Source organism: Ascaphus truei, chromosome 8, assembly GCF_040206685.1.
Source record: "Ascaphus truei isolate aAscTru1 chromosome 8, aAscTru1.hap1, whole genome shotgun sequence".
NCBI classification, from domain to species: domain Eukaryota; kingdom Metazoa; phylum Chordata; class Amphibia; order Anura; family Ascaphidae; genus Ascaphus; species Ascaphus truei.
The window spans coordinates 45008545-45017991 of NC_134490.1; the positions used below are offsets into that span (position 1 = coordinate 45008545).

Below are 9447 nucleotides of genomic sequence, written 5' to 3' on the forward strand. Positions count from 1 at the left end.
ATTAAGAAGAGACCTGAGAGGTTTAGAAAGCTCTGCACATATGAAAAAGAGACATGTGAGGGCTAGAATGTTCTGTGCACACAATGAGAGTTCATTTAGAAGAATCCAGAGCACACAAAATAATGAAATAATACTGTGATTTTATTTCATCGTAAAATAAAATGCAAAAGTGACAGAATTTCAGTTCAATAGCACTATTGACTTGTATTGACACTTTTTTTGTTTTAGTCTTTTATATTGTGTTTGCAGGGATATACAAATTTTTGCAGAACATTGAACGTGTTACATTAGGGACAACAGACAGTGTACATTGCATTATTTTATAACATGTATCTCTATATTTGGAGTTTAGTTCTTTTAACATTTTGTGATTTGGGGAGTTTTGACATGCTTTATATCCATTTGTCCCATTGTTGCGGTGTAGATGGCATCAACTCTGCACTCCCTGAGAAAAATGTAAAGTTGACTGAGAGAAATAATAAAACAACTGAAGAAATAAGAAAGACAAATGCTGTGGGCTTCTGGTAAAGGGATCGAACGCCCTCCAGGAATGGGCCCCCAAATCCAAATTTTAGAATAGTTTGATCTAGAAATGAACATTTTATTCTAGCAAATGCTTTTTTAACGTCTAGACTTAATAGTATAGCCTTTGCACTGGTGAGTTGCACGTGGTCAATGATATTTATGATCTTTCGGGTATTGTCTGAGGCCTGTCTACCTGAAACAAAACCTACTTGATCGATGTGTATTAGACATGCTAGAATCGGGTTCAGCCTGTTCACAAGGATCTTACTATAGGTTTTCAGATGAGTAAGGACATTGGTCTATAGTTACCACATTGGAGTGGGTCTCTACCCTCCTTATGAATGATGGCTAGGTTGGCCATAGACATGGAGGTTGGGATTGGTTCATCGTCTAGAAAAGAGTTAAACGTATCAAGAACATACGGGAACAGGATCACCAGAAAATTTTTATGATAGAGATTAGTTAAGCCATCCGGTCCTGGTGTATTGGCTACATTCAAAGATTTAATTGCCTCTGATAGTTCCTCTTGTGAAATTTTCTTATTTAGCACTTGTGATTCCTCCTCAGATAACACGGGCAAGTTACAATATTGTGATATCATGTCGGTGCCTTTAGGGCCCCCTTTCGGCGAATCTTGGTTATACAATTTTGAGTAAAAATTTGTAAATTCTTGTGCTATTTCTTTTTCGTTATACTGTAGGTGACTTGCCCTGATTTGGATTGAATCGCAGAGATTTGAGATTTAATTCTCATACATCTGAGCTTGTTTCCTAACAACCTGTCGGCCTTATTATCCTTGTAAAAATATCGTTGGTTTTCTCCATTTTAGCGCTCTCTCTACCTCTTCCAGTTGGAGCTGTTTGAGCTCTGTTCTTGTTTTATCAAGTAATTTATAAAGTTTTTTTGAGGGGTTATGTTTATGTTGTTGTTCTAGTTTATCTTATCTGTGAGTTTTTTTTAATTGTTTCAGCTTATTTTTTTTCCTGTATGAGGCTATAAGATCTCCTCTTTGTGGGTTTCCTACAACATTGCAGGAGCTGAAACAGTGCCCTTGTTTATTTTAAAGAAATGGGCTAATTTTTGTTTGATTGTACTCTCTATATCCGGAAAATTCAGTACTGTAGAGTCATTTAGTTTCTATTTATATGTATTATTTTTGACAAAGGGGAGAGAGAGTGCCAAATCAATGGGGACATGGTCAGTCCAGGTTATTGGGCCTCTGTTCGACTGGAGAGGATGCCTGCAGAATATTTTTGGTACCCAGAAAATAATCAATCCTTGAGTAGGTCTGATGTGGCACTGAAAAAAATGTATAGTCCCACTGACCTTGGTGCTGTGCTCTCCATATATCAACTAGAGTGAAGTCTTTCATTAACTCCTTACATTTCTTGGCCATTTTTTGGACTTGATTTGAGTGGGAAATACCTGGGGTAGTAGACTTGTCTTGTTCTGGGAAATATTCCATGTTCATGTCTCCTTCTGTTATCAAGGAAGGAAGGGACTGTTGATCTAGAGATTCCAATACTTTCATTAGAAAAGTTATTGGGTTCTCGTTAGGGGCATTGTTGAGAGAGACTTGAGTCCCTGAAAGGGATCCCTGAACAATCAGGTATCTATCCCCTGGGTCTGAAACCACCTTATTGAGAGCGAATGGGACATTATTTTTAATTAAAATAGCAACCCCTTTCTTTTTGTTGGAGGATGATGCATAATATGACTGGGGGAATATATTCTTAAATGTATTTGGTGGAGAGGGAGTATTGAAATGTGTTTCCTGGATAAACAGTATATCTACTTTTGTTTTCTTAAATTCTTGAAGTGTCAGTCTCCTCTTCCTAACTGAGTTCAGACCCTTGACATTGAGAGATACTAGTTTTATGGAGGTCATATTTGACATGGTTTTGTTTCGGTTAAGAGAAAATAGAGACCATCCACATTCCCAGGATGGGGGTCTTGGTATATTTCCATTTTTTTTTAGTAAGAAGTAGATTAGGTGCCTCTGGGTTTTGTCTGGCAGAGCTGGGAGAGGTGGGGGGGTGGGGAGGAAGAGGGAGGAATGAGTGGGAAGAAAGTGAAAGAGAGAGGAAAAGAGAGTGGGCTTGTAAAGAGCCCTAATATGGAAGCCTTAGTAGTGATTAGGTAGATGGGCAAAATGCCCTTGGGAGACATCCTTGCTGACAGATCAAGACGGCCGCCAGAAGATAGGGTAGAGAACCCTCCTTGAACTTATATAAAAAAACACCGATTTTTACAGAAACATAATAACATTTATTCTTTTGAATAAACAGTATGAATTTTGGAGTATTGTTGGAACTGGGAGCTTGGGTTAAATTGAGTTGGGAGGGAATGGGAGTGGGGGCGAGGGAGGGGGAGAGGGGGGGATAATGGTTTAGAAGCAAATTCTTATAGAGCTGCCCAATCCCAAGGCCCTTTGGGGGAAGTAAGGGGCGGGGGTGGGTGTATCAGAGGCAACTGGGAGGGTTGAAGGGAGTAGGGGAAGAGGGTGTGTCAGAAGCATCTGGGAGGGTCTGAGCCTCATTATTTTCCTTGTCAACCATTTCAACATTGAACCTTACACCTTTATATTGGGTTCGCCTTATAAAACTTTTTGGAAATATAAACTTGCAAAAGGACTTGCAGATCCGCCGTTTCAGAAAGTGTGTTGATAACCTTATAAGGGAAGGGGGAGGGGATGGAGGAGGGGAGGGAGGAGATGGGGGAGGGGGGAGAGGGGAGGGAGGGGTCAGTCAGAAACACACCATCTCCTGTCTTCCTAACAAATATCATATTCATGTAAATAATTGTACTAATGATAGAAAAAGTTTCTTTAAGTTACCAAGAGAGCCCCAATTCCACCCCCAACTTGAATGAAAAACTTGTATAATGTAACAGGAATACAACCATTTTCTGTGTTTAAATACAACTCCTTTGATTTATTACAGTGCTCTGTAGTCCTGTTACTTTACAGTATTTCCGTAATAAATATTAATATTACACAGTACAGAAATTAGGATACTTAAGTAGAGAACAGAAAACTCCATTTATTAATGTTCAATTAAAAAGTTGTGAAATACAATGTTACAGTGTTTTCACTGAGCTGCTCTGTCATACACATCTTTAGAGTAAGGAATCAACAGCAGATTACTGTTTTGTGCTAATAGACTTTCTCAATACACAAAGTTAAGACGGTGACAGGGTTTTGTATTTAGGTTGTTACTAATGTATCATGGAATCCTATTTTATACATTTGAGACTGACAACCTAACTTACAGTTACTGTAACTACTAAACAGCTCAGAAATACAGTAAGCTGAACATCTTCAGTAAGACTCATACACCAGTTACTGAGTTTAACCGTTTATTCAAGCCTCATTCAATACAAAGCTCTGTAGTACTGTGTAGTAATAGTAGTAACCAGTAAGAGATGAAAAAACACAAGTACTGTATCTGAGAAGAAAGAGGGTGAATCTGATGAAAGGTTTTAGTTGGAAGACATGGTGCTCTGGATCCAGGACACGTAGTTGCAGACTTTGGTGTACACCCCGGGATAGTTCCTCTGTGCACAGCCATAGCCCCATGAGACGACCCCCTGAAGCTCACCGTTACACACCACGGGTCCACCAGAGTCACCCTGATGAGAATAGAGACAGATTGTTACAGGTCAAGAAAACATCAAACATTTTCACAGAGAAGCCTTTTACTGAACAGAATAAGAATAAAGAGCCAAAGTTGAGTAGACCAATAACATCGTTGGGGCTCAGATATGAACCTCATAAACAATCCCAGCGCTGTCAAACTTTGGGTGTTACACAGAGAGACAGAGACTTGCTAGTTATTAGGTAGCAGTGAGAGCCAGAGAGGACAGAGGAGAGGATACATTACCTGGCAGGAATCCTTGCCACCTTCAACGTAGCCCACACAGATCATGTTGTTGGTGATCTCCCCTGGGTAGGCATTGTTGCACTGGGTAGTAGTCAGGATGGGAGCATTCACACACATCAGGAGATCTGGGTAATTACCTTCAAACACAAGGAGGATTAATTAAAACATATTGTAATAAATAAGTTCCCTTAAAGTGAAAGGAACCCGTTTGAGAGTGTGTGATGCAAAAGGGGAAATTCCATAAAAGCGGGATTCCTCTCAAACAAAGTATTGGGGAAATGTTCTTAAAAGGAGAGGGCTTATTCCCAGGATAAATCTTCCATAGAGTAGACTGTTGATGAAAGGAATATAGTGATTGGTGAGGCTGCCATTCTTATTACAGGTATTCCCCAATAGAATGGAACATGAGCATGTAAGAACATATACTTTTAAGAAGATTGTTACCCTTACATGGGACCTTTTGGGCTGAAAAGTAATCTGTTTAAACAGGGCACCTGTCAGAGCAGGTTTTTATAATGAGATGTTCTGTTGACTCACTTCCACTGCTGAGTGTGTTCCCCCAGCCAGAGATCAGGCAGCTGGTGCCAGCACTTGCACAGCCAGTGGGAAGAGCCACAGCATTCACATAGGAGTTCAGAGTGGCTGCAGAGGCAAGCTTGACCAGCATGATGTCATTGTCCAGGGTCCTGGAGTTGTAGCTGGCATGTCTGATGACTTTGGCAGAGTTGATGAACTGCTCGGTTCCTTCATTCACAAAGATGTTGTGTTCTCCAAGTCTGACCTGGATACTCCTGCAAGCAAGATTAGTAGGGTAATCTGAAAGGGCAGTGACTCACACAGGACCTACAGCATGAGGTTTTAATCAATCTTTACACTATCATTTAATCTATGAAAAACATGAATGTTGGCCTCTAAAATATATCAGAATCTTAATCTGCATTTAATTTCTCCCGGACCAATGCGGCTACTAGAACTTTGTACAAACAGGGAACTATAGACTTAAGCACAAAGATATGAGACACGTAACAAGGTGTTTTTAGCATTATTGTTGAAATTACTTGTGGTGATGATTGGCTAATTCTGACATGCCTGGGATCTGGGGATGCCCTATGGACCACCAGAGGGTGATATACAATATATATTAAATACCCTTAAACAACCCTCATTACTTACGATTTGTAGCAGTGAGCAGCAGACACAACCCACAGGTTGTTAATCAGGGACCCTCCACAGAAATGGTAACCAGAGTTCAGGGACACCTGGAAGGGGACAGCGTTCTTGGCACAGGTGTAACCGCCTACAATCTTATCATCATCATCAATAGGGAAAGCAGCTGGGAGAGAAATGGACAACCATTACTGATGTTCAACGTGAGGGAAGACAAGATCCTCTGTATTCCCTACACTTGGTGAGAAAGTGATAATTTTGCATCTTAAACAGAGAGAAGAGCAGAGCAATAAATAAATGTGCTATTTACAGACATGAGATACAGAGTACTAGATAGATGTTTATCCCATACCAAGAGAATATTGATGTGTGGAGATAGATAAAACATAAATATACCTCCTACACAAAGGAGAGCAGAAGTGGGAATATCTATCAAACATACCGTATTCTGAGAACAGTTTGGAAAACAGATGGCAGAGAAGTTTGCATAGAAAGTTGTAAAGTTAGGTGAGGAGTGAGAGATAGCTGTGCATGATATATTACTGCAACATATTCTCAGTAATAAGACTCACCAGCTGCTCCCAGCAACACACAGATCAGCAGGAACTTCATGGTGACTGTCTGGTCAAGAGGTGTTTTTAATGGAGAAAGGTCTGGTATTTATACTCTACCTCTACCAACCAAACATCTTTCCACCTACGTCTATTTGTACCTATTGATCACAACATGGAAACATGGAGTTTGTGACCAATGGGAGCCAAAGAGTATATCAGTGACCTTGTCATGTTACCTATTTCTGTAACACAAACACTGCATTCAGATTGGAAAGGCCTGTGTAAAATAATGATATGTATCACATACATTAAAAAAATGATGTAACTTCTCCCAATGGTGTATTTTTTATACTGGAATAAACATTTCCTTACAAAGGCTCGAAAGACTAAATTAAAATAATTATGAATGTGGGAAATTCAGGATTATTAGGGGAGCAAAGTCAGGGGAACTGACTTCCTGCAGATTTTCAAAGATCATCTAGAAACTCTGTAAAGTGGTTATGAAATGATTAGGGATCGGTCTTAATACAGAGAGACTGAGAAATGCTTTTTCATCTTTTAAAGCTGAATTATTTCTTGCACTCTTTATAGTGCGTATATATATATATATATATATATATATATATATATATACACACACACACACACACACACACACACACACACACACACACAAACACTATTTTTCATAAGGGGAGAAATCAATTCCTTCCTGACTCCAAGAACTGGCAATAAGATTACTCCCTGGCTCAACATCCTCCCCATGTATACTTATTTGATATATCCCTGTATACCTTTAGTTTCTAAAAAGATGTCCAACCTTTTTTGAACAAATCTGTTGCATCTACCATCACAGTCTCCGTGTGAATGAATTCCACATTTTAACTGCCATTACTGTAAAGAACCCTTTCCTTAGTTGCTGGTGAAATCTTCTTTCCTCCAACCTTAAGGGATGCCCCCAAGTTCTTTGTATTGCACTTGGGATGAATAGTTCTTTTGAAATCTCCTTGTACTATCCCTGAATATTTTAACGCATAGCTCATCACAAACAAAGCGCGACCGCGGTGCTGAGGCAGGGAATTGAGTAACGCTGACCCACAGCCAGGCGGATCGTCGGAGTACATAGCCAAGGTCAGGACAGGAGCCAGGAGAATGGTCATACAAGCCGGATCAGGAGTGGAGAGAAGCGGAGTCCAAGGAGCTAGCAAGGTTCAGGCAACTAGAGGTTAATCAGCAAGCAAGGTAAGGCAAGGCAAGGCAAGCTTCAGGAACAAGGATGTGGCAAGTCACGGCGTCCCAATGACTGTGCTCAGCAAAGGTTGGAAGTAGACTGAGAGTATATATAGGAGGAGCCTCCAATAGCCAGCCAGGGCGGAACCAGGAAATGAGAGTCTATTGGCTGCTGGTGCACACAGGTGTGCCCTATGATGCAGCCTAATCAGGATTGAGGGAAGAACTGCTCACGTTGTCCCGTGCGGGTCACCGAGGCCTGGGGGGGAGTTTGGGTCGCGCGTCACTCCCACACCTGGGAACAGATGGGACGGGGACAGTCGCGCGTCACGGAGATCAAGGGGCGAGACCTGACTCACGCGTCAGCAAGGAGGTTGGACCAGTGTCCACATCACATGACAGTGTGAGGGGCGGGGCCAGGATCCACAGATGCATGAAAAGACTGCACATAGTCCACGCGCTCGCGTCATAGGACCAGAGGAGTGCGCATCTTGAGTGTCTGTTGCAGAAGGGCCAGAGAGGTGAGGAGACTGTCCTTGGCCGCCAGGATGGCAAATCCTCACAAATATATTTGTACATTTTGTAGTTACATAGTTACATAGTTTCATAGTAGACTTTGGCGTGCAGAAAGATCACCAGTGTTGCATGACATTACATGTCTGTGCATAACTCTGATCCTTCAGTTCTGTCAGCATTTGCTATTGACAAGGTATCACTGGGGATCCGAGGGGGAGACATAGAGAAAAATCTGCTTAAAAGAGAATGCAGGTGGATCACCCAATTGGGTTCACTAATACCCCGGGGGCTGAATGATTATATGGGGTACGCAATGTTTCTCTAGGTCTCCTCTGAATCATATAATTGCATGCCTTTTTGTTTTGGACTTGGTAATTCTTTAGTTATCATTTTATTTGGACACTCATCTGTTGTCACATTTATCAGTTATATTTGTATATATATATATATATATATATATAATTTTTCATATCGTCCACCTCTGCGCTGTTTTTATTAGGTGTTGTTATGTTTGTGCTTTTGTCCAATTTTTTTTTTTTCTGTATTTCCTGACCATTCTGTGGTTATATGTTAGGTGATGTTTGGTATGTGTACAACGGCATGATTATTAATATCATTAATGTTGCTTTCTGTTCAATAATGATACTTTGTGCTTAATTTTCAGATCTATTAAGTTCTCAATTATAGTGTACATGGGAACAACCTGTCCTGCACCTTTATGAGCATTTGGCGCTTTAGCCATAGCTCTTGATGCAACCTGACATCACGATCTACTCATCCTATGAATGGTGCCGGGTCGGTGACGTCATCCTATGCGCGGCGCTTTAAATTTGCTACTCGCAATAGCAATCACACTCCCGGAAGAAGCCCGTGGTGGTGAAACAGCTGTCGGAGTTTCCTGACGGGGGATGCACTCGCACGGCTGACTTCAGCCTTTTCCTTTTCCTCACACCAGCTATATAGCTTGTCCAGGATGGTGATGGTGGCTTGCTGGCCTTAACCTTTTCATAGCCCTATTATGGATGACCGACGGATGCCTTGAGCAGAGGCGCGGGACATTTACATGGTGATATTACCTCTGATTTACTCTCAGCATACCTTTTTTTACCATGACTGTCTTCCGTTTTTTACGGTTTTGCTATCAGCATATCCCCCACATGCGTGGGAGGTGTCCTCTGGTCTAGGCTTCCTTGTGCCAAACTCCACCAATCCTGGTTTACCCAGCATTTTCTCATTTAACAGCATTATTTAGTTATCTATGTGGGATTCATGCTGTATGTGTGTGGATTGATGTTTCTCCCATCCCTGTGTGTGGGCAGTTAGCTTGTCACACTTCATTATAGGGAAGCACATGTACATACATATCTATTGTGCTTTTATTACCCTTTGTGTGGCCCTGTCTGCCCTCATGTGTTTATTATTTTTCATGTTATAATATTCTTTTTGCTTTGTACAAATTTCATTTTTTGTTGGATATTTCTTTTTTATTTAAGAATGTCTTCATATTAGGTTTTCTTGGCTGGCACATATATATTTATATTATAACATATGTTTTCCAGCTGATGTTTGAAATA

The 9447-nt window shown here is 40.9% G+C and overlaps 1 protein-coding gene across 1 annotated transcript; it reads right to left on the bottom strand.

The window, feature by feature from the left end:
• Nucleotides 1-3937: 3937 nt before the first annotated feature.
• On the bottom strand, nt 3938-6194 carry LOC142501653 (trypsin-like). Its single transcript, XM_075611795.1, has 5 exons — nt 6146-6194; nt 5580-5739; nt 4944-5197; nt 4407-4543; nt 3938-4155 (listed from the first exon to the last, which is right to left on the bottom strand). The coding sequence occupies exons 1-5, from the start codon at nt 6183-6185 to the stop codon at nt 4006-4008; spliced, it is 741 nt and encodes a 246-aa protein (XP_075467910.1). The 5' UTR covers nt 6186-6194; the 3' UTR covers nt 3938-4005.
• Between the last annotated feature and the right edge of the window lie 3253 nt (nt 6195-9447).

What these genes read in the sequence shown, in the direction of transcription:
- LOC142501653 (XM_075611795.1), bottom strand. Translation starts at nt 6,185, where the DNA reads ATGAAGTTCCTGCTGATCTGTGTGTTGCTGGGAGCAGCTG. An exon ending in GCTGCTCACTGCTACAAATC is followed by an intron (nt 5,198 to 5,579) that starts GTAAGTAATGAG and finishes TCTTGCTTGCAG; the next exon opens with GAGTATCCAGGTCAGACTTG. An exon ending in GAACACACTCAGCAGTGGAA is followed by an intron (nt 4,544 to 4,943) that starts GTGAGTCAACAG and finishes TTGTGTTTGAAG; the next exon opens with GTAATTACCCAGATCTCCTG.